Source organism: Triturus cristatus, chromosome 8, assembly GCF_964204655.1.
Source record: "Triturus cristatus chromosome 8, aTriCri1.1, whole genome shotgun sequence".
In the NCBI taxonomy this organism is placed as follows: Eukaryota; Metazoa; Chordata; class Amphibia; order Caudata; family Salamandridae; genus Triturus; species Triturus cristatus.
The window spans coordinates 1,627,296,456-1,627,322,524 of record NC_140591.1 but is presented as its reverse complement, the minus strand read 5'-3'; the positions used below and the strand labels follow the sequence as shown (position 1 = coordinate 1,627,322,524).

General features: G+C 46.5%; 1 protein-coding gene across 1 annotated transcript in view; it reads right to left on the bottom strand.

The window, feature by feature from the left end:
• LOC146808456 (transient receptor potential cation channel subfamily M member 2-like) overlaps positions 1-26,069 on the bottom strand; it is a 694,250-nt gene that overhangs the window by 109,788 nt on the left and 558,393 nt on the right. Inside the window, exons 17-18 of the mRNA XM_085623563.1 lie at positions 15,515-15,647; positions 14,355-14,526 (exon numbers count right to left, since the gene is read on the bottom strand). Of these exons, the coding sequence (XP_085479689.1) occupies positions 14,355-14,526; positions 15,515-15,647 (305 nt within the window). The remainder of the gene's footprint in view (positions 1-14,354; positions 14,527-15,514; positions 15,648-26,069) is intronic.

The window sequence follows — 26,069 nt, the reverse complement described above, 5'->3', positions numbered from 1 at the left end:
GTCTTTTGGCTTTAATGTAGTGTAATAACAATCCACACATAAATGCCCATCAACTATATCATTTGCTTTTCAAAATAAATATGCAAGACCTAGTGCTTTTATCGTAACATTTGTTAATAAAGAGATTGGACCTATAGCCATGATCACTGGCTCGCCACCATAACCAACGCAGTCCCGCTGACTCCAGTATATATTTGCCACACGCTAAACAGTGCAAGCAGTTTTTTTAGTTGAAGCACACAAATCCAGCCCAATCAAATCCTGTGCTCAGGGATAAGCCCGCTGCGATATATATTGAGCCGAATAGTAAAGACGTATGTCAGGGAGCCGAAGACCACCCGACCAGGAATCCGCATGTAACCGTGACGATTTAAGCCGCGGTTTCCTGCCAGTCCAGATAAACCTCTTAATACTATGATTTATGGCATGATGGGTACAAGCAGGAATATTGGAGGGCAGGATACCAAAGACAGAGTTGAATCCAGGAGTCATTAGCGTCTTAATAATCCGTACGATACCGTACCCCAGACAGAGACCTGTAAGGCCGCCATCTCACCAAGTCCTGTTCCATCTCAATCATCAAAGGCTCGATGTTATCAACCACCACATAATCCAAAGCTCTGTTCATCAGCAGACCCAAGTACTTCAAACCCGAGGCCTTCCATGATGCTAGTGCTTCTTAAAGTCCTTTTTTAGATTAATCACATAATGTCAACTGCACTGTCAAGAGAGACCTAACAAGCATTTTGTTCCATTCTCCAGGATTTTGCTAAAATAAGTCTTATCTCCCTTTCACGTAAAGCACAGGCAGCCAACCCTATCTCCAAAGGTAATCTCGCAGAAGTCAAATCACCAGCCATGTCCCAGGACACCTTGAAGAATGGATGGAAATCCAGTTACAACAAGCATTGGCATAGCCAACAGGTCTCGCTTTTGGGACCTTATAAGTGTTTAGCCATGCAACAGTTGCATAACTAAATACTTATAAGGTCCCAAAAGCGTGACCTATTGGCTATGCCAATGCTTGTTTCTGTTTATTACTGCTCTGTAGTAATGGCGGCGCACGGGTGCCACCATTACTACATAGGAGTAATAAACAGGAGGCACACAAAACTGGCTCGCGGAGAACATCAAAGCGGCCATGCGGCCGCGAAAATGAAAGTGATCGCAATCGCGATCAAACATCAAAGCGGCCGCGAAAGTGAGGCGCGCGCGCCCGCGCACATGCACTGTAGCTCTAGGCTACAGTGGTAGCACTTTTTTGAGCCCTCACAAAAAGTCTCGCCTGCCCCAGCGCATGCGCTGGGGCAGGCGAGACCTAAAGAGCTGGAAAGACAGCTGAGAGCTACACAGGCCACGAGACAGCAAGGCGCTCTATTAATATATTGAAGATATATCAACCTGCACTTAGGTAAAGTCAAGAACATTGACTGGCAATATATGGTCAAGGTAAGTAGATACAGAGATGGGAATAGTAATTGAATACTTCCCTTTGTATGCGTATGTTCACTACATGTTGGTAGTCGGTCATATTCACCACAATACTGTGAAATTCAACAGAGACCAGGGTTAGGCAGATCCTATAGGCTCATACAGCAGTTCTACTGCTCAGGTTACAGAGACTTTACAGGTTCAGGCAACAGACAAGGTGCACCCATGTCAATGGCTCAGCAAGGGCCCTGCGGCGCAACCGCAAGGGGGCCCCAACCCTCCAGGGGGCCACAATACTTCAAAGATCCCCATTCCGCCCACATTCAATGAATATCTGTGAGATGTGGGAGAGTCAGGGGCCCCTCATCTCATCCTGTAGAGAGGGCCCATCATTTCACGTTATGCCGCTGTGGCTCAGGCCTCAGGCAGCAATAGTGATAGTACCATAAGAAGCTTTCTCATCCTAGAATCAGAGGCGCCTCCACAGGGGACATGAACTGAAGCATCGAGCTGGGCAAGAAATGCACATTGGTTAAACATTTTTCACTGAATACAATGGTAAACTGACCCCATCTAAAAGGAAATTTAATTGAAAAACTGCTAAGGGAAAAGTTGGCTGTTCCAAAAACGAAGTGGGCAGTGTTGTTATTGTACTTCCCATCGTGAAAGTGGCATTCCTGATGTCCTGCTTTGTATGTTTCAAGACTCTGAAGAGGGGGTGGGGCTCCTCCCTGCTGCTGTGATGGCGAAGTGTGCGCACCACGGGCTGTATCATAGAAAGTGCCTCGGAGGGCTCAACGGGAGTTACGCCTGCTTTGTGTGCCGTCAGGGCTCCTTGGTATCACAGAGCAGACCGCGGATGCTTGTGCAGGCCCTTCTGTATTACTGATAGTGCAGGCGCACAAGCAGCACCAGAGCCGTCTCGAGAGGGCACTGCCTCATGTGCATGGGGCTGTGGCCCATATACATGAGGGGATCTCTTTGTCACTCACTGCACCCACCTGCAGGCGGATCTCTGACACCTCTTGAACGTGCCTCGGAGGGCTCAACGGGAGTTACGCCTGCTTTGTGTGCCGTCAGGGCTCCTTGTTATCACAGAGCAGACCGCGGATGCTTGTGCACGCCCTTCTATATTACTGATAGTGCTGGCTCACAAGCAGCACCAGAGCCTTCTTGAGAGGGCACTGCCTCATGTGCATGGGGCTGTGGCCCATATACATGAGGGGATCTCTTTGTCACTCACTGCACCCACCTGCAGGCGGATCTCTGACACCTCTTGAACGTGCCTCGGAGGGCTCAACGGGAGTTACGCCTGCTTTGTGTGCCGTCAGGGCTCCTTGGTATTACAGAACAGACCGCGGATGCTTGTGCAGGCCCTTCTGTATTACTGATAGTGCAGGCGCACAAGCAGCACCAGAGCCGTCTCGAGAGGGCACTGCCTCATGTGCATGGGGCTGTGGCCCATATACATGAGGGGATCTCTTTGTCACTCACTGCACCCACCTGCAGGCGGATCTCTCATACCTCTTGAACGTGCCTCGGAGGGCTCAAAGGGAGTTACGCCTGCTTTGTGTGCCGTCAGGGCTCCTTGGTATTACAGAACAGACCGCGGATGCTTGTGCACGCCCTTCTGTATTACTGATAGTGCAGGCGCACAAGCAGCACCAGAGCCGTCTCGAGAGGGCACTGCCTCATGTGCATGGGGCTGTGGCCCATATACATGAGGGGATCTCTTTGTCACTCACTGCACCCACCTGCAGGCGGATCTCTGACACCTCTTGAACGTGCCTCGGAGGGCTCAACGGGAGTTACGCCTGCTTTGTGTGCCATCAGGGCTCCTTGGTATTACATAACAGACCGCGGATGCTTGTGCAGGCCCTTCTGTATTACTGATAGTGCAGGCGCACAAGCAGCACCAGAGCCTTCTCGAGTGGGCACTGTCTCATGTGCATGGGGCTGTGGCCCATATACATGAGGGGATCTCTTTGCCACTCACTGCACCCACCTGCAGGCGGATCTCTGACACCTCTTGAACGTGCCTCGGAGGGCTCAACGGGAGTTACGCCTGCTTTGTGTGCCGTCAGGGCTCCTTGGTATTACAGAACAGACCGCGGATGCTTGTGCACGCCCTTCTATATTACTGATAGTGCTGGCTCACAAGCAGCACCAGAGCCTTCTTGAGAGGGCACTGCCTCATGTGCATGGGGCTGTGGCCCATATACATGAGGGGATCTCTTTGCCACTCACTGCACCCACCTGCAGGCGGATCTCTGACACCTCTTGAACGTGCCTCGGAGGGCTCAACGGGAGTTACGCCTGCTCTGTATGCCGTCAGGGCTCCTTGTTATCACAGAGCAGACCGCGGATGCTTGTGCACGCCCTTCTATATTACTGATAGTGCTGGCTCACAAGCAGCACCAGAGCCTTCTCGAGAGGGCACTGCCTCATGTGCATGGGGCTGTGGCCCATATACATGAGGGGATCTCTTTGTCACTCACTGCACCCACCTGCAGGCGGATTTCTCATACCTCTTGAACGTGCCTCGGAGGGCTCAACAGGAGTTACGCCTGCTTTGTGTGCCGTCAGGGCTCCTTGGTATCACAGAGCAGACCGCGGATGCTTGTGCACGCCCTTCTGTATTACTGATAGTGCTGGCTCACAAGCAGCACCAGAGCCTTCTCGAGAGGGCACTGCCTCATGTGCATGGGGCTGTGGCCCATATACATGAGGGGATCTCTGTCACTCACTGCACCCACCTGCAGGCGGATCTCTCATACCTTTTGAACGTGCCTCGGAGGGCTCAAAGGGAGTTACGCCTGCTTTGTGTGCCGTCAGGGCTCCTTGTTATCACAGAGCAGACCGCGGATGCTTGTGCACGCCCTTCTATATTACTGATAGTGCAGGCGCACAAGCAGCACCAGAGCCTTCTCGAGAGGGCACTGCCTCATGTGCATGGGGCTGTGGCCCATATACATGAGGGGATCTCTGTCACTCACTGCACCCACCTGCAGGCGGATCTCTCATACCTCTTGAACGTGCCTCGGAGGGCTCAACGGGAGTTACGCCTGCTTTGTGTGCCGTCAGGGCTCCTTGTTATCACAGAACAGACCGCGGATGCTTGTGCACGCCCTTCTGTATTACTGATAGTGCTGGCGCACAGGCAGCACCAGAGCCTTCTCGAGAGGGCACTGCCTCATGTGCATGGGGCTGTGGCCCATATACATGAGGGGATCTCTTTGTCACTCACTGCACCCACCTGCAGGCGGATCTCTGACACCTCTTGAACATGCCTCGGAGGGCTCAACGGGAGTTACGCCTGCTTTGTGTGCCGTCAGGGCTCCTTGTTATCACAGAGCAGACCGCGGATGCTTGTGCACGCCCTTCTATATTACTGATAGTGCAGGCGCACAAGCAGCACTAGAGCCTTCTCGAGAGGGCACTGCCTCATGTGCATGGGGCTGTGGCCCATATACATGAGGGGATCTCTTTGTCACTCACTGCACCCACCTGCAGGCGGATCTCTGACACCTCTTGAACGTGCCTCGGAGGGCTCAACGGGAGTTACGCCTGCTTTGTGTGCCATCAGGGCTCCTTGGTATTACAGAACAGACCGCGGATGCTTGTGCACGCCCTTCTGTATTACTGATAGTGCTGGCGCACAGGCAGCACCAGAGCCTTCTCGAGAGGGCACTGCCTCATGTGCATGGGGCTGTGGCCCATATACATGAGGGGATCTCTTTGTCACTCACTGCACCCACCTGCAGGCGGATCTCTGACACCTCTTGAACGTGCCTCGGAGGGCTCAACGGGAGTTACGCCTGCTTTGTGTGCCGTCAGGGCTCCTTGGTATTACAGAACAGACCGCGGATGCTTGTGCAGGCCCTTCTGTATTACTGATAGTGCAGGCGCACAAGCAGCACCAGAGCCGTCTCGAGAGGGCACTGCCTCATGTGCATGGGGCTGTGGCCCATATACATGAGGGGATCTCTTTGTCACTCACTGCACCCACCTGCAGGCGGATCTCTCATACCTCTTGAACGTGCCTCGGAGGGCTCAACGGGAGTTACGCCTGCTTTGTGTGCCGTCAGGGCTCCTTGGTATTACAGAGCAGACCGCGGATGCTTGTGCACGCCCTTCTGTATTACTGATAGTGCTGGCTCACAAGCAGCACCAGAGCCTTCTCGAGAGGGCACTGCCTCATGTGCATGGGGCTGTGGCTCATATACATGAGGGGATCTCTGTCACTCACTGCACCCACCTGCAGGCGGATCTCTCATACCTCTTGAACGTGCCTCGGAGGGCTCAACGGGAGTTACGCCTGCTTTGTGTGCCGTCAGGGCACCTTGGTATCACAGAGCAGACCGCGGATGCTTGTGCAGGCCCTTCTGTATTACTGATAGTGCAGGCGCACAAGCAGCACCAGAGCCTTCTCGAGAGGGCACTGCCTCATGTGCATGGGGCTGTGGCCCATATACATGAGGGGATCTCTTTGTCACTCACTGCACCCACCTGCAGGCGGATCTCTGACACCTCTTGAACATGCCTCGGAGGGCTCAACGGGAGTTACGCCTGCTTTGTGTGCCGTCAGGGCTCCTTGTTATCACAGAGCAGACCGCGGATGCTTGTGCACGCCCTTCTATATTACTGATAGTGCAGGCGCACAAGCAGCACCAGAGCCTTCTCGAGAGGGCACTGCCTCATGTGCATGGGGCTGTGGCCCATATACATGAGGGGATCTCTTTGTCACTCACTGCACCCACCTGCAGGCGGATCTCTCATACCTCTTGAACATGCCTCGGAGGGCTCAACGGGAGTTACGCCTGCTTTGTGTGCCGTCAGGGCTCCTTGGTATCACAGAGCAGACCGCGGATGCTTGTGCACGCCCTTCTGTATTACTGATAGTGCTGGCTCACAAGCAGCACCAGAGCCTTCTCGAGAGGGCACTGCCTCATGTGCATGGGGCTGTGGCCCATATACATGAGGGGATCTCTTTGTCACTCACTGCACCCACCTGCAGGCGGATCTCTGACACCTCTTGAACGTGCCTCGGAGGGCTCAACGGGAGTTACGCCTGCTTTGTGTGCCGTCAGGGCTCCTTGGTATCACAGAGCAGACCGCGGATGCTTGTGCACGCCCTTCTGTATTACTGATAGTGCTGGCTCACAAGCAGCACCAGAGCCTTCTCGAGAGGGCACTGCCTCATGTGCATGGGGCTGTGGCCCATATACATGAGGGGATCTCTTTGTCACTCACTGCACCCACCTGCAGGCGGATCTCTCATACCTCTTGAACGTGCCTCGGAGGGCTCAACGGGAGTTACGCCTGCTTTGTGTGCCGTCAGGGCTCCTTGGTATTACATAACAGACCGCGGATGCTTGTGCACGCCCTTCTGTATTACTGATAGTGCTGGCTCACAAGCAGCACCAGAGCCTTCTCGAGAGGGCACTGCCTCATGTGCATGGGGCTGTGGCCCATATACCTGAGGGGATCTCTTTGTCACTCACTGCACCCACCTGCAGGCGGATCTCTCATACCTCTTGAACGTGCCTCGGAGGGCTCAACGGGAGTTACGCCTGCTTTGTGTGCCGTCAGGGCACCTTGGTATTACATAACAGACCGCGGATGCTTGTGCACGCCCTTCTGTATTACTGATAGTGCAGGCTCACAAGCAGCACCAGAGCCTTCTCGAGAGGGCACTGCCTCATGTGCATGGGGCTGTGGCCCATATACATGAGGGGATCTCTTTGTCACTCACTGCACCCACCTGCAGGCGGATCTCTCATACCTCTTGAACGTGCCTCGGAGGGCTCAACGGGAGTTACGCCTGCTTTGTGTGCCGTCAGGGCACCTTGGTATTACATAACAGACCGCGGATGCTTGTGCACGCCCTTCTGTATTACTGATAGTGCAGGCGCACAAGCAGCACCAGAGCCTTCTCGAGAGGGCACTGTCTCATGTGCATGGGGCTGTGGCCCATATACATGAGGGGATCTCTTTGTCACTCACTGCACCCACCTGCAGGCGGATCTCCGACACCTCGTGAACGTGCCTCGGAGGGCTCAACGGGAGTTACGCCTGCTTTGTGTGCCGTCAGGGCTCCTTGGTATCACAGAGCAGACCGCGGATGCTTGTGCAGGCCCTTCTGTATTACTGATAGTGCTGGCTCACAAGCAGCACCAGAGCCTTCTCGAGAGGGCACTGCCTCATGTGCATGGGGCTGTGGCCCATATACATGAGGGGATCTCTTTGTCACTCACTGCACCCACATGCAGGCGGATCTCTCATACCTCTTGAACGTGCCTCGGAGGGCTCAACGGGAGTTACGCCTGCTTTGTGTGCCGTCAGGGCTCCTTGGTATTACAGAACAGACCGCGGATGCTTGTGCACGCCCTTCTGTATTACTGATAGTGCAGGCTCACAAGCAGCACCAGAGCCTTCTCGAGTGGGCACTGTCTCATGTGCATGGGGCTGTGGCCCATATACATGAGGGGATCTCTTTGGCACTCACTGCACCCACATGCAGGCGGATCTCTCATACCTCTTGAACGTGCCTCGGAGGGCTCAACGGGAGTTACGCCTGCTTTGTGTGCCGTCAGGGCTCCTTGGTATTACAGAACAGACCGCGGATGCTTGTGCACGCCCTTCTGTATTACTGATAGTGCTGGCGCACAAGCAGCACCAGAGCCTTCTCGAGAGGGCACTGCCTCATGTGCATGGGGCTGTGGCCCATATACATGAGGGGATCTCTTTGTCACTCACTGCACCCACCTGCAGGCGGATCTCTCATACCTCTTGAACGTGCCTCGGAGGGCTCAACGGGAGTTACGCCTGCTTTGTGTGCCGTCAGGGCTCCTTGGTATTACAGAACAGACCGCGGATGCTTGTGCACGCCCTTCTGTATTACTGATAGTGCAGACGCACAAGCAGCACCAGAGCCTTCTCGAGAGGGCACTGCCTCATGTGCATGGGGCTGTGGCCCATATACATGAGGGGATCTCTGTCACTCACTGCACCCACCTGCAGGCGGATCTCTCATACCTCTTGAACGTGCCTCGGAGGGCTCAACGGGAGTTACGCCTGCTTTGTGTGCCGTCAGGGCTCCTTGTTATCACAGAGCAGACCGCGGATGCTTGTGCACGCCCTTCTGTATTACTGATAGTGCAGGCGCACAAGCAGCACCAGAGCCTTCTCGAGAGGGCACTGCCTCATGTGCATGGGGCTGTGGCCCATATACATGAGGGGATCTCTTTGTCACTCACTGCACCCACCTGCAGGCGGATCTCTCATACCTTTTGAACGTGCCTCGGAGGGCTCAAAGGGAGTTACGCCTGCTTTGTGTGCCGTCAGGGCTCCTTGGTATTACAGAACAGACCGCGGATGCTTGTGCACGCCCTTCTGTATTACTGATAGTGCAGGCGCACAAGCAGCACCAGAGCCTTCTCGAGTGGGCACTGCCTCATGTGCATGGGGCTGTGGCCCATATACATGAGGGGATCTCTTTGTCACTCACTGCACCCACCTGCAGGCGGATCTCTCATACCTCTTGAACGTGCCTCGGAGGGCTCAACGGGAGTTACGCCTGCTTTGTGTGCCGTCAGGGCTCCTTGTTATCACAGAGCAGACCGCGGATGCTTGTGCACGCCCTTCTGTATTACTGATAGTGCAGGCACACAAGCAGCACCAGAGCCTTCTCGAGAGGGCACTTCCTCATGTGCATGGGGCTGTGGCCCATATACATGAGGGGATCTCTTTGTCACTCACTGCACCCACCTGCAGGCGGATCTCTCATACCTCTTGAACGTGCCTCGGAGGGCTCAACGGGAGTTACGCCTGCTTTGTGTGCCATCAGGGCTCCTTGGTATTACAGAACAGACCGCGGATGCTTGTGCACACCCTTCTGTATTACTGATAGTGCAGGCACACAAGCAGCACCAGAGCCTTCTCGAGAGGGCACTGCCTCATGTGCATGGGGCTGTGGCCCATATACATGAGGGGATCTCTGTCACTCACTGCACCCACCTGCAGGCGGATCTCTCATACCTCTTGAACGTGCCTCGGAGGGCTCAACGGGAGTTACGCCTGCTTTGTGTTGCGTCAGGGCTCCTTGTTATCACAGAGCAGACCGCGGATGCTTGTGCACGCCCTTCTGTATTACTGATAGTGCAGGCGCACAAGCAGCACCAGAGCCTTCTCGAGAGGGCACTGCCTCATGTGCATGGGGCTGTGGCCCATATACATGAGGGGATCTCTTTGTCACTCACTGCACCCACCTGCAGGCGGATCTCTCATACCTTTTGAACGTGCCTCGGAGGGCTCAAAGGGAGTTACGCCTGCTTTGTGTGCCGTCAGGGCTCCTTGGTATTACAGAACAGACCGCGGATGCTTGTGCACGCCCTTCTGTATTACTGATAGTGCAGGCACACAAGCAGCACCAGAGCCTTCTCGAGAGGGCACTGCCTCATGTGCATGGGGCTGTGGCCCATATACATGAGGGGATCTCTTTGTCACTCACTGCACCCACCTGCAGGCGTATCTCTCACACCTCTTGAACGTGCCTCGGAGGGCTCAACGGGAGTTACGCCTGCTTTGTGTGCCGTCAGGGCTCCTTGTTATCACAGAACAGACCGCGGATGCTTGTGCACGCCCTTCTGTATTACTGATAGTGCTGGCGCACAGGCAGCACCAGAGCCTTCTCGAGAGGGCACTGCCTCATGTGCATGGGGCTGTGGCCCATATACATGAGGGGATCTCTTTGTCACTCACTGCACCCACCTGCAGGCGGATCTCTGACACCTCTTGAACGTGCCTCGGAGGGCTCAACGGGAGTTACGCCTGCTTTGTGTGCCGTCAGGGCTCCTTGGTATTACAGAACAGACCGCGGATGCTTGTGCACGCCCTTCTGTATTACTGATAGTGCAGGCGCACAAGCAGCACCAGAGCCTTCTCGAGAGGGCACTGCCTCATGTGCATGGGGCTGTGGCCCATATACATGAGGGGATCTCTTTGTCACTCACTGCACCCACCTGCAGGCGGATCTCTGACACCTCTTGAACGTGCCTCGGAGGGCTCAACGGGAGTTACGCCTGCTTTGTGTGCCGTCAGGGCTCCTTGTTATCACAGAACAGACCGCGGATGCTTGTGCACGCCCTTCTGTATTACTGATAGTGCTGGCGCACAGGCAGCACCAGAGCCTTCTCGAGTGGGCACTGCCTCATGTGCATGGGGCTGTGGCCCATATACATGAGGGGATCTCTTTGTCACTCACTGCACCCACCTGCAGGCGGATCTCTCATACCTCTTGAACGTGCCTCGGAGGGCTCAACGGGAGTTACGCCTGCTTTGTGTGCCGTCAGGGCTCCTTGGTATCACAGAGCAGACCGCGGATGCTTGTGCACGCCCTTCTATATTACTGATAGTGCTGGCTCACAAGCAGCACCAGAGCCTTCTCGAGAGGGCACTGCCTCATGTGCATGGGGCTGTGGCCCATATACATGAGGGGATCTCTTTGTCACTCACTGCACCCACCTGCAGGCGGATCTCTCATACCTCTTGAACGTGCCGTTGCCGCCATCACGGTGAAACAGCGCAACTATTAAAGAGCCGCTCCGTGCGTCACTTGAATGTGCTGCTGTGGGGAAGTGCGAGTTTGCGGCTGCCCCAAGGATAGCACATTCTTCATGTCAGTGCGCACTTTCCCCGTTTGCACTTGATGCACCTGCTTAATGGTGTGTCATGGTGTAAACAAAGAAAGTGCCCCCTTTTAGTAATAAGGGCCCACAATAGGATTGAAATATACCCTTCACTTTTCTTCTAATATATTTTTTCTTGAATTTTTGGGGTGCCATAATTAGCGCTTTTTCCCAAATGTACTCATATTACCATTTTTTCCACTTTTGATCCAGGTCTCTAATCAGGTTCTATGTCTTTTCAGCAATCATATTCACTAAAGGTATTACTATAATTATTATTGTTATTAGTAGTAGTAATAATATATCTTTATAACATGCAGCTGCTACCTAAAAGGGTATCCTGGGGCCGAATGATGTATATTGTTCGACAGCTGTGTACAACCGCCTTGTGTGCCTCCGGGGCACAATGGTATTACAGCAGAGGCTTAAGACACCTACGTAGCACCTTATGTAATACTGATAGCGCTGGTGGACATGTAGCGCCAGGGCTACTATGAGAGGGCATTCCCTCGTTTGCATGGGGAATGCCCTCTCATGCCTCTGCTCCCGAACCGACGCAGGTGCAGAAGCAAACATGCTTTTAGGAGGCCCACTGAAAGTGAGACACAGAAAGGTGGCACACTTTCAGTGCGCCTCCTACAGGCAGTGCTTCCGGGGAGAGAAAGGGGGTCCATGGATCCCCCAGATGTCTTCCTCCAGGTTAGTGCAGCCTCTCACTGCACCTGCCTGGCAGGGTATCTTTCTCCCCTCTTCAATGTGCAGGCATATGCTGCCTGCAAGGGTATCTCTCTCCCCTCTTCAATGTACAGGCATATGCTGCCTGCAAGGGTATCTCTCTCCCCTCTTCAATGTACAGGCATATGCTGCCTGCAAGGGTATCTCTCTCCCCTCTTCAATGTACAGGCATATGCTGCCTGCAAGGGTATCTCTCTCCCCTCTTCAATGTGCAGGCATATGCTGCCTGCAGTGCAAAACCTGAAGCAAATTTGAAACAGCTGTTCCGTATTTGACGTGAATGCGCATGTTCGCGACTGCCCTGGGGACAGTGCATTCTGCATAATATGGTGCACTTTCCCTGTCTGCGGCCCCTGGTGCTTACTAATAGCAACAGGGGATACTAAACAATTAACCAAACACTTGGCATGCTAGCAGATGTAAAACCAAGTTTTCAGAGATTTCCTAACAGATCTGCAATTGAGCGGAGCCAGGAAGGAATATTGTTCCAAAGACGGGACCCTTGAACCGAGGAAGATCTGCTCCTGGTACTTAAAGCTTTTGAACTTTGGAGTAACAAGAGGATTACTACTGGAGGACCGCAGCCGACGTAATGGATGGTACCGGAGAAGTTTGTTCTGCAGGTAAGAGTGCCTGACTTGATTGATGGATTGCCCAGTGCACCAAGAACAGGGATCTAAAGATGATCCTGCCGGGCACAGAGAGCCGGAGAAGTCAAAGGCATCTAAGGCCAAGGAAAGATGGGGAAGAGGTGGTGCCAACCATGTGGCAGCGGCCTGAATACCACGCAACCGTCTAAGCCGGTAATCAAGGGAACCTAGGAATAAAGAATTTCCATAGTCCAACCAGATCAAAACTGCTGCTTGGTCCACCAGTGACCACAGATGTTTCGGAGGCAGAGGTAATATCTTCTGTATTATTTTCAGTTGTGCAAAGCAGGTGCAGGAAAGTGTATTCTATCCTTTCAATCAACAAAAAATAAATACAGAAAGAACAGCTAATATAAGCAAATCTCATAGGGACCAAGGAAACATCAGAAGAGAGCCACCTGAAGGTATCATGAAGTATCAGTTAAAATCCGCTATAAACATATTATAAATCTGCAATATTAGCTTGCCAGTTCAAAAAAACTATACACAGATTCTAACAAGACAAGCTACTCATTTTAGATAAATAAAAGCAGTTCTCGCAACAAATCATGTCATTTTCATGGAATACCACATTCACGTCTTAGTAAATCTAAGTTTGACCGACACATATCAGGATACATTTTATGCTTGGCCCACCATCAGAACAGGGAGTGCCTCCACAAGGCCAGGATTGTGCCAAGAGTGACCACCATCATCTTACAAATGTGCACAACATATAACGAATGAAGAGCACCATACCAACAGTGGGCATCATCATGTCAAAGATGCCCAAAATATGCCAACAGTGACCATCATCATGCCATGGTAGGTCATAATCCTGCCCAGGACACCAACAACTTATAAAGCATTCCCACTATTATGCCTGGGTTAGGATCATGCTATCTGCTGGCACCATCACAACATTTCAAGAATGACTACCATTATGCCAAGGCGACATTACTCTAAGGTGGGCAGTAGCAAGCCAAAAATGTCCACAAACACCAAGCATGGTCACTTTATGGAAGATGGACACAATCATGGATCAGATGCAACATGAATGGAAGGGGCACCATATTCAAGAGTGGCTGACTATAGATGGACACAAGCGCCAGTCTCTCTCTCCCTTTCCAGCACCCACATGACACATTTCCATGGCTTTTTTCCAGTTCACTGGAGGCAGGAAAGCCGCTTTATAATTACAATAACATACATTTCAAACTGCACAGTTGTGGTACCCAAGTATGACTAGTATGGAAGTTGATGCCCATCAGAACGTCTGATCTGAGGTGTAGGAGAGACAATTGATCTCTCTGTAGATGTCGGAGTGGATTCTAGTGAAGGGCGGGTTAGAGCTGGTTGATAGACTGCAGGCGGTGGGTAGCACAAGAGCTTATGAATAAGATGTGGGGAGCATAGCTGCCTATGGTATAGTGCAAGCAAATGATCAACTCCTGTGAGTAGGCAAGAGTGGAGTGCGTGCACATAGCTTCTGATCAGCCCAGAAACCGCTTAATCACACTCAGAATATCTGACCTGTGTCTAACCCTTTAAATACCCCTGTAGTCACCTGACCCATCCCTCTTTATGTTGCGTTAGGGACAAAAGAGAGGCAATCTTCAGGAAGTATGACCTTTGTTTCTGAAGTTCTGCTCCATATTATTGCTCAACCATTTTAAGAACGGCAGTGGGATAGACCCAGTCTGGCAATCCTCTAGTGTGGAGGACAAATGCACAATCCTCCATTATAGACCTTGACAAACCCACTTGGTGCAATTCAGAAGAGTAGGTCCTTTTATCGCACAGCAATAACATTTAGGCGTATAGCTTATATTAAGATATATCAGAAGAAAAATAATGTCCGGTTCTTCACCATAAACATCCGATGGGATTTCCCCAAAGAGCGTGAGGTAGGGCTTGTAGATTACGTTCCAGAAGATCCAGTGCGGACGCTTTTCGTTATGAACAGTGATTGCCTGTTTTGAGACCCCAAAGGACACAATCCAGACAGCCAGCAGGAAGAGGAAGGAGAATATGTCTTTTATCTGGAGAGATAAAAACAAAGTAGGAATATCATAAACCAGCACCCAATCATTAACTTCACCCATCCATCTCTCGTAGAGTACGACCTGGCCGCTTGTTCTCCAATACCATGGGTGACCCAAGGAGTCTTTCTTGACTCTATCACCCAAGCGTTAAGCAGAAGCATCCCCTCTCTCCCCACCCTTAAATTCCAGGAGGTGCAGGACTCTTCCTCTCCTAATGGCTTGGTGGTTGTGATTTGTCCTTTCCCGATCTCAGGAGATTCTCATATCTAGATGCAAACCCAGGAGATTGATCATAGTGGAGATGCACGAACACCAGGTGCATGGTGTTGGTGGATATCTTGGGACGGGTGAGACATTACATTTCAACATTGGAGTATACAGGAGGGTAATTCTTTGGTAGATACAGGGATACTTTTAGTTGCCCCAAGACTAACATTGAAATGAGCTGTATCAAGGAAGGAAGGAAAACAAGTGGAGATATGAATATTTTAGTATATGCTTTGGGTACTCACATCTTCATAGGGAGACTGGGCTTACATGGAGTTTCGCTATAAGAAATGTTTGCATGGATGACAACGAGAATGGCTGGAGAGGCAAAAGGGGCGCCGTTCTAAGGACCTGAGGATTGGATGTGAATGAGCAGGCATACACAGCCCCTTTGAGGGTGGTGTTATGGACCTAGATCACAATGGACGTACATCTAATATACAGAGTTCACTCTAGGGGCAACTAGAGCCATATGATGCTGCAAGAACAGGCAATAATTGTATCTGACCAAAAACATGAAAAAGGGGCTAATCATGCTGACAAGTAGGCATGAGTACCCTCTGTGCATAGTACTCACTATTTGCCCAACCTGTAAATCAGGTGAAAAAACCCCGCATGCACTTGGACGCGATCATAGAATATACTTTGGGGGTTGCACATGAAGTTACTCCTAGGGGCTAAATCACAACATTCTTGTTGTCTGTTTTGTGAGTCTCACCATTCGCCACATCATGATGATTTTGGGACCCAGGACCTTGCTGACGGCAAAAATGTGCATCAGACGAAAGCAGTATATAGCAAAATCAAGAGAAAGGACAATTCTCCCAGCGTAGAACGTGAGCTGTGTGAGTCTCAGGAAAGGAAGAAAGAGAGGGCTGTTACTGCAAATAACAGAGGCAGGCACAGAGTATTTAATATCTGATTGTCATGAGACTTTTGTGAAGCAACACAGTCACTGTGGAGATCTGTTGTAAATACCATGTTTGATCTTCCTCTTTTAAGGTCCAAATGCCCCTTCTGAGAACAACAAGTGCTAATTAATTAAGCAAAACTGAGTACATGGGGTTAAACCAATCACACCTTCTTTTTCATATTGTTCTGTTTCTGCACCAGTGATAATCAAGCTTACATGATTATATTATATTATTTAAAAATTACTTTTGATTATCTCTATGTGTCATTATTTTGAAAATATAGAGTTTCTAGAACATTAATAACCATGTGTTACATTTATTGCCTTTCTAAGAATACTGCCCAACGGAGTGAAAATAGCTGGAAGGGCATAACCCCACTCTTTGCTGAATATTTGTTCTAAAAAGCTTAAGCAATGCCTGGAATAATCTGTAAAAACTAGACAGAACACTACTATCAATAAATGGGACTGTGGATGGTGAAATGATATTTTAACCAGGCTACTTTACCTATTCTCAAACATGTTATTACTACATTTGGTTAATATTGCACCACCCACCAGTTTGGCACTGTTTGGGGCATATTTACAAAATAAGTGACAGAGCTCGGCGTTAGACTTGGCTTAATGCCGGCTCCGCCACTTCTGAAATGCAGGGCTGCACCGTATTTACAAGAATACGGTCAAGCCCTGCGCTTCTCCCTGCGCTGGTGCTAAATTTAGCAACCTAGCACCAACGCAGGCACCCTTGCACAATAGTGCAAGAGTGCCTGCTTTGAGGGAAAGGATTGTTTTGGTGCAGGAAGATGTCCCTCCGTGCACATAAACAATCGAAATGGCATTTTGTAACTTCGGTATGCTGGCTTTGAACAGCACACATAGAAACATTGAAGACGAGGAGGAATAGAGCATTTCTCCTCATTTCGCCAGGGTAAGACCAGGTGTTCCTTGGTCTTAATTTCGGCGCTGCCCCATATTTACGCCACTCTTGTAAATATGCGGCAGTGTCAAAATCAATGGGTGATGGGGTGGAATGCCCACCGCAGCACCCTTTGCTTACCCCTTTCACGCTAAATATAGCGTAAAAGGGTGCCTTATTTATAAGACAGCGTTAAGCCACATTAAGTGGCTTAACGCGGCCTTGTAAATAAGCAAAATCCATTTCGCCACAGGGACATCACTAAAAGTGACGTTGCGGTGGCGATAGGGGTTTGTAAATATGCACCTTTGTATTGTGGATATTGTATTTGTTTACAAAAAGTTGCCGGGCTCCTTTCAGATGTTATTCCAATATGTCCTAAGACTTGATGCAGTAAACGCCCTGAACGAGGATATTACGTGACCATGTTTTGGCCAACTGTAAGCAACGCGCATGTTAAACTAATAAATAGAAGTGTACTAATAAAAGAAAAATAGACAGAGAGACCTAAAAGTCAGAGAGAAGCTGAAAGCCAGGCAACAGAAGAATAGAGACACAGTCACATACGCTCTCTAAGCGGAGCTGGAAGGCAGTCGACCTTTACTAACTGTTTGGCCAGCTGTTGACTGTGTGTAAGAAATGTGAGTATTATTTGGTGTGGGTGACTACCAACCTCAAGGAATAATCACAATCCTTGACAGGGGGAACACTCAAAGTCACAAAATTAACCTGAGCCCACACCCCCTGGTAGAGATGGCACAGAGCAAACAAGCTTAACTTAGAGGAATGTGTAAAGTATTTATGCTGTACCAAGACAGTAATTAAGTAAAAATGCAAAACTATAAAAATCCCAAACCAAATTAGAAAAATTAAGTAAAGTGTAATAAAATGACACTGGAATTACAAATATCCAATACAGATTTTAATGTTTTAAGTAGAATAGCACCACAAATCACCAATGATAGTCAATGGTTGCAATATACTGGAACATCAGTGCAATTTGAGGCTGATCACGCCAGAGCACGGGTCGGATACAAAAAGCGGGTTCAACACAGTCAAATAAATTACCTTCTGACTAAGTTTCTTCCACAGGAGTTCATGTGTAAAGCCCCCCAGGACCTCAGGGGAGGCACTTAGAGGCTCACACGGTCTCGAGGAGAGGCCAACAGTAGGGTCCAGTTGCCACTAGTCAGCGAGTACTTCCTGAAAAAGGCCTTTAGCATCTTGTTGTCTCCCTGCAGCCACACAGAAGGTCATCCAACTGGCCCATAAAGTTCACTTCATTGACCTGGATATGAGAGGGAGCAGGTTTAGTACTTCAGGGGTTCCCTCAGGGTGAACACCCGAAATATCGATTCCAAAATATCGACTGCCCAGAATATCGAAGTTTAAATATAGAGTGGACAGAATATCGAATTATCAAAATATAGATAGGTCAGAATATCGAAATTGGGGTACAAAATATCGATTTCCATAATATAGAATATAAAAATATAGAATTCCATAATATCGAATTTTAAAACATAGATTACCATAATATCGAAAAAAAATTGTGTTATGTATGGTATTATATGTGTTAAAATTATGTATTATTTTTGTAATGTATGTTTTATTTATTTAAAATAGTGAATGTTATGTAATTTAAATTTTTGCATAATTTAATTCCGTAGCGGGTTGTGGGTTTATAGGGGAATAGGGTGGGAAGTAATTTAATTATGGTTAATTAAATATTAATTATATTTATACGTTTTGATAATTAATTGATTGATAATTAATTATGAATTGGTAATTAATTTTTATTAATTGGTAATTCATTTATATTAATTGATTAATTGTTAATTATGTTAATTGTATTTTTTATTATTAGGAGCGGGTTGCGGGTTTGTAGAGGAAATGGGTGGGAAGTAATTTAATTGTAATAAAGTAAATAATTATTTTTTTATTTATGTGTATTGATAAATAATTGATAATTAATTATTAATTGGTAATTAATTAGTATTAATGGGTAAATAATTTGTATGAATTGCTAATTAATTTTTATTAATTGCAAAATTATTTTTATTAATTGATTAATTGATAATGTTAATTGTATTTTTTATTATTGGGAGTGGGTTGTGGGTTTATAGGGGAATTGGGTGGGAAGTAAATTAATTGTAATAAAGTAAATATAATTTTTTTTATTTATGTGTATTGATAATTGATAATTAATTATTAATTGGTAATTAATTTGTATTAATTGGTAATTAATTTTTATTAATTGATAATTAATTTTTATTAATTGATAATTAATATTTTTCAATGGTAATTCATTGTTATTAATTGGTAATCATTTTTAATTAACTTTTTATTGGTATTGATAATTAATGTAATCTTATTTTAAATTTAAATCATTACTTTCCCTACGTTTGCACTCTCAGGAGTGGGAATAGTATTTTTTACCCTCCGCTATCCAACTCTTTCCCTACTGTTGCACTCACTGGAGAGGGAATAGTAATTTTTACCCTCCTGCTATCCAACGATTTCCCTACTGTTACACTCTTTGGAGTGGGAATAGTAATTTTTACCCCTACACTATCCAGCATTATTCCCTACTGTTGCATTCACTGGAGTGGGAATAGTAATTTGTACCCCTACGTTATCCGACGCTTTCCCTACTGTTGCACTCCCTGGAGTGGGAATAGTAATTTTTCCCTTCCCGCTATCCAACGCTTTCCCTACTGTTGCACTCTCTGGAGTGGGAATAGTAAATTGTATCCTCCCGCTATCCAAAGCTTTCCCTACTGTTGCACTCTTTGGAGTGGGAATAGTAATTTGTACCCCTATGCTATCCAACGTTTTCCCTACTGTTGCACTCACTGGAGTGGGAATAGTAATTTTTACCCCTACGCTATCCAACGCTTTCCCTATTGTTGCACTCATTGGAGTGGGAATAGCAATGTTTCTCTTCCTGCTATCCAATGCTTTCTGTACTGTTGCACTCTCTGGAGTGGGAATAGTAATTTTTACCCCTACGCTATCCAATGCTTTCCCTACTGTTGGAGTCACTGGAGTGGGAATAGTAATTTTTCCCTTCCCGCTATCCAACTATTTCCCTACTGTTGCACTCTCTGGAGTGGGAATAGTAATTTTAATTATCCCGCTATCCAATGCTTTCCCTACTGTTGCACTCTTTGGAGTGGGAATAGCAATTTTTACCCCTACGCTATCCAACGTTTTCCCTACTGTTGCACTCACTTGAGTGGGAATAGTAATTTTTACCACTACGCTATCCAACGCTTTCCCTACTGTTGCACTCACTGGAGTGGGAATAGTAATTTTTCCATTCCCGCTATCCAACGCTTTCCCTACTATTGCACTCTCTGGAGAGGGAATAGTAATTTTTACCCTCCCGCTATCCAACGCTTTCCCTACTGTTGCACTCTCTGGAGTGGGAATAGTAATTTTTACCCTCCCGCTATCCAACGCTTTCCCTACTGTTGCACTCACTGGAGTGGGAATAGTAATTTTTACCCCTATGCTATCCAACGTTTTCCCTACTGTTGCACTCTCTGGAGTGGGAATAGTAATTTTTACCCCTACGCTATCCAACGCTTTCCCTACTGTTGCACTCACTGGAGTGGGAATAGTAATTTTTACGCTCTCACTATCCAACAAAATCTCTACTTTTTTTACATTACTTTTATTATGTTTACATTTTAAGCTTTTTTATATTATATTATGTATGTTTTATTTAATTGTTTTTAATATTTAATCGATATTTTAGCTAACTATATTTTAACATTCTATATTTTGGAATCGATATTTTAGTACTTACCTGTTTGTAGATAGGGAGTCGATATTCTGTCTTTCTATATTTTGGCGTCGATATTTTGTGTAGTCGATATTTTGTCTCTCGATATTAAGTCACTGAACCTTCTCTCAGTTCCGGCACTGCAGGCCAAGTCCTCTTCTGATCTTCCACAGGTCCAGAAAGCAATCTGCAGTGGGTGCCTAGAGGTGCCACATTTATGCCTGGCACTAGCTAATGGGTGGAGGGGTGACTTATGGCAATCTCCTGAACCAATAGGGTAAAAGGTCCCAGGCCTTGACCTATCTTCTTGTGCAGTAATTTCTATTTGCCTTACTGTAAACAGGCCCATAATGCAATGTGACAGGGCAATCTCAAAATGGTGAAAGTCTTCGGTCACACTGATGTAGGGCTCTGAGGGATGGGTATGTGTGTGTGTAGCGCACTATAGTAAACCAACTTCCCTGCCTTATCTAACATTAAACTCCAATTGGAGGCAAGCACCATACCCAGACCCAGACAGAGAAGTCTGATACGAAAAAAGCAGGATCCTTCAGCAGCCAGGCAGGACATCCACTAGAATTGTTTTGGCATTCTGTTCGCTCCCTTTCAAGTATGCTCTAAAAGTTACATGTAGCTCAGCAGAACTGTCAAGCAAGATGTGATAGTGTAGTGTCAAAAAGCATGCACACAGCCCCACGTTGCATATTCTGTGGATTACAGAGGAGTCATTCTTGCCATTTCAAGTAAACCTATTGCTTGCTCCTGGGAGGCATTTGACACTTTCCCACAACTAGTCAAGGCTGAGCACAGGCTGAGAGCTGCCAGGGATTTATGCTTATTAGCCTTCTGATAGTTAGGGCAGGTAAAGAGAAGCGTTCTAAAATATACTTTTCTGTAATATTTATTAATAAATATGCCTTCCCATTGAATTGGAAAAGTGAAGTATTTACCTTTCAAAGAGGGTTATTTGAACAGGCTGCACTGCATCAGTCAGGCTGCACAGGGTAGGTATAAAGCTGTGCCTGTCGCTGTGGTGGATGGCACAACAGGTGCTTCAGTTCACTAGTGGCACTTAAAGTCAAGGCCCTGGGTACACTTTGTACACCATATATTATAGACTTAAAGGCAAGTTGCATACATATTTTGGAATAGGCCAATTTAACCATGTTTAAAGGGGAACACAGGCACTTTGCTACTGGTTAGCAGGTGTAAAGTGCACAGAGTTCTAAAGCCAGTAAACAAAAATAGGTCCAACAAAGGCAAAACTCCCCTGATGACAATGCAGAAAAGGCAAATTTCCCACACCCTGCTTATCACGAGCACACACAGCTGACTCTGACAGTTGAAAATAAAACATATAGGATGCAGGTGTGAATCATCTTTGAAACAGAATTAGGCTTTATATTAATAACTTGCTACTAATGTGCTAGGAGCAGTGTGATGCTTAGAAGTAATAAATAAGTGTGTTAATGCTATAGAATATGTAATATAACTGTTGGAGTATGCTTTACTATTCACGTTACTCATAAATGTTCTTTTTAATGATAATTTTCATTGTAGAAACAACTCATCGTGATTGGGTTATAGTTCATGGTTTTACTTTTAAAATAAATATTTTAAAATGTAAATTCCATTTCCTAGTGATCCTTGAGTGTGTTGTTTGAATATGAAAGAGGATTTCAAACAAACCTTACGCAAACCTTGCTCCGTGGGTTGCGTATGGGTTTCAGTTCAACTGGTTTCCTGACTCAGGCTGGGCCACTGACTAAGTCCTTAGTGCCAGAGAATCAGAAATCTGAACTGCAGTTCTAGAAATTCCAGCAAATGTAACAGATCAAAGTATCAGTTGAGTCACAGATTAGGATCCAGTTTATTAAGAAGTAAGCATATGAAACAATAAATGTAATATCCATTTTAAAGTTTGGTGAACACAAATAAAATGTGTTGTTATTAAAAACAGCAACAAGTACTACACATTTATAATGGTCCTGGTATTTCTGCATTAGATGTTCATTGTTTTTGGGACTGGGATGTCCCCTCCATGGTAAACGGACAGGTTACCCGCCCTGAGTGCCGTTATATTGACGTTTTGAATATTGATGATGAGTGTAAGAAAATGCCTCTTTTTGCATGAACACTCCCATTTGTTTTGGACTGATGGTGTTGTTTTTTGCACTCTGTGCACAGGAACCCTACTAACCAGGCCCCAGTGCATGTGCTGTGACCCCTAAAAAATTGTTGTATTGATTGAAAATCCTAACAAGCACATCTATCTTACCTAAAAGTCTCTATGTTAGACCTGACAGCTTTGGCGTAGTTTTTCCCCAAACTTTTTGCCTTCACTCCTGTTTTGATGAGTTTTATTTTTGTTGGTCTTAGGACTCTGCACCTCTTTCCACTGCTAATCAGTGCTAAAGTGCTTGTGCTCTCTCCTCTAGACATGGTAAAATGTGTTTACCCCCAATTAGCAGTGTTAATTGCCACTCATGCTTTGAGCGGTCCCAAGGCGCACCATACATTTTAATGCCTGATGACCACAGGCTATAACAACCATCTGTTCATTCTCCAAACCTTTTCATTCATTCATTTGCCACCAATTCCTTCAACATTCAGTCCATCAAAACAATCCGTGATTTAAAAACAAAATTGCTTTTTTATGTTCTTTCATTTTCTTAATTCAATTTGCAGCCTTCCTTTGTATGAGTCAGCATAACATTATCGTATGAAGAACTGCAATTATTGCCTCAAAGCGTTTCGGACTGCCCAGTCCTTCTTCAGAGGGACTCCTAAAGCACATGAATACAACTTATCTACAAACAAAGCAGGAAGTCTTGTGAAGGTGCACAGTGCCCCAATGGTGTAAACTATTTCCAACCCTCTTCCTTCCCCATCATGCACCCAATGCTATGCCACTCATACCCACTGTGTTTAACACAACCACCAAATTAATACTTTTTTTTTAAACGATCCAAAACAAATTGAAATATCTCAACCCCAAGTAACTGTGTGCATACTTGCACTATGCTATTACTATACCTCTTCACAACCACTTCATAATAATGCGCCTTTGTGCCATATTCTAACAAACCAGTGACACACTACCAAATAGTCCACCAACCAACGTGCTGAATAACAAACAACTTAAAAAAATTATTGTTCTGGCACCCGTTAATAAATGCAAACTCACCAGTGAAATGCAGTGTACCCCTCTATTCATGCAACTGAACTGACGCACTTACCCACCATTGAGTTTTTCAGAGTTTCAACATGACATTTGACTCTTTTCCCCAATCAAACTGCAGTCACATGAATTGTTACAATGATAGCCATATTAGAAAGATTTTGTGAAATGTGTGCATGTACATAATAGTTGTACAAAAGTGATAACATAAATATAAGAATGAGCTAATCAAAAGGCAATATGGTATGATATATGTATGGTATTTATGTATGCATGACAATTATCAGATCGCATAACAAATCCTATATAAATCAAAAACTAACCTGAGGCAACGTGACATCTAACTCCCTCTTCCAAGCAAACCACAGTCACACACTGTGTTACTGTGGCAATAAAAAACACATTGCACAACTGTGATGGTCACATACTAAAAAAAACCAACAAAAAATAATCTAAAGCAATTTGAAAAACCTTTTTATTTTGTACTGATTTCTATGCAAGAGTACATACAAGACAAATCCTGTACAAAGAAAATTGATCAAAAGCAACATGAAAACTGTCTATTTATTAACAACAGGACATTTCTATTCTGTCCTTCATTCCATTCGGTTATTAAGTGTTCAATCGTTTTATCCACATGAACTCTCTTTCCAGCATGTGTTACTTCAACATGAAATACCTTGAAAAAAACAAGAGATAAGAGGCGTTTGGCCAACAGGAACAGTTTGTCTAATTAAACAAAGCAGTTGGAAGAACAGTTACAGGCACAGGGTCTGAGGACTGTCTCAAATTTCAATTGATCTGCTACTTTCTTATATACAGCAGTTCGTTGTAGGTAATAAAAATGCCAGCGATCCTTCTTTGGTGAGAAATATAAGATACTATAAGTTGCTACCTTCTGAGTCATAAATTAATTGTCTAATGGATAATACAGATGGGCCTTGACCTTGCGTGGACACAATGTGGACAGTGGGTAACGTGTCCAGCAGTCAGGCATGGTGAGAGTGTGATCACTGGTTATCCTGATTCGCCATATGTTTCTAACTCATGTGGCATCTGACTTTATGGTGTTTTAGGAGCACACGTACCCCACCCCCATGTGTGCTTTATTGGGGTCAATCTCCCTTGAACATTGTAGTGTCATTGCACCTATCTGTGGGATTGATCTAAGGTTCCCTGTCCGTACATTTGCCTGCCAGCTGCGTGCCACCCCACCTGTGACCTATCAATCAAATAACCTCGGGCCTAGGTCTCAGCGCTTGCCTGACTTTGTATTTGTGAGTCAGTATTGATGTGGACTTCAATACGGGTGAATTCGTTAATAAAGGCGCCATTTCATTCACATAAATGAATGTATTGTTTTTCTTATCAACATTGACTTTTTCCATATTTACACAAGTATTTATCATTGTACTCTCAGGTGACTTCTCAATTACTTTAAGGACGTGAAAACGTAAATGGCTGATGTTATGGTTATTCTCACACCAATTACACGGCTACACTGGATTTCAAGTTACTGTTTCTTATGTTACTTTCAGAAATCAGAGTTTTCTTTTTTCTTTCTGTTTTACCAATGTACAGCAGTCCATGCAGGCATTTCATAGAGCTTACACCCAACTAACACATTCAATTTAGTTGTAAGTACCTAGTAAAGTGGTATTGCGTGTACCAAGGGCCTGTAACCTAAATGCCACTAGTGACCCTTTAGCACTTATTGTGCCACCCACTTAAGACGCCCTTTTAAACATGCTTTCAGGCCTGCCACTGCAGCCTGTTTGTGCAGTTTGAAACTGCTGTTTCTGCCTGGCAAAATAACCCTATTGCTGGTCCTAAACCTTCCATTTTAATACATATTAGTCACCCCTGGGCTAGGCCCTAATTAGCCAATGGGGCAGGGTGCAGTGTACGTCAAACGTAGGACATGTACTTCTAAGTTTTACATGTCCTGGTACTGAAAAACTCTTTCATTCGTTTTTTACTACTGCAATGCCTACCTTTCCCATAGGATGACATTGGATAACTTTATTATATCCATTTGAGTGCTGCAGAAATACTTTACACATTGCCTCTAATTTAAGCCGGACTGCTTTTGTGCCAAGCTACCAGAGTTAAGCGCATATTAATTTTGTGACTTTTGCGGTTCACCCTGACAAAGATTGTAGTTAATGCTTGAGAAGGGTTAACACCCCCAATCAAAAACTCAATTTCTCACACTCTAGTATATGGTATCCACTGTACCTGGGGACTGCAGCAATTATTGTGCCACCACAAAAGTGACAATGCAAAGCAAGTCCTCAGGCCTGCCCCGGCATCCTGAGTGTATAGGTTTAAAATTGCAAATTCAAACTGGAAAATAAACCTTTTTCCAAGCCTAATCCTGCTTTTTCAATACTTAGAAGGCACCCCTAAAGTCGGGCCACAATGCCCATAAGGCAGGGTAGATAGTATTTAAAAAGCAGGAAATGTGTACTTA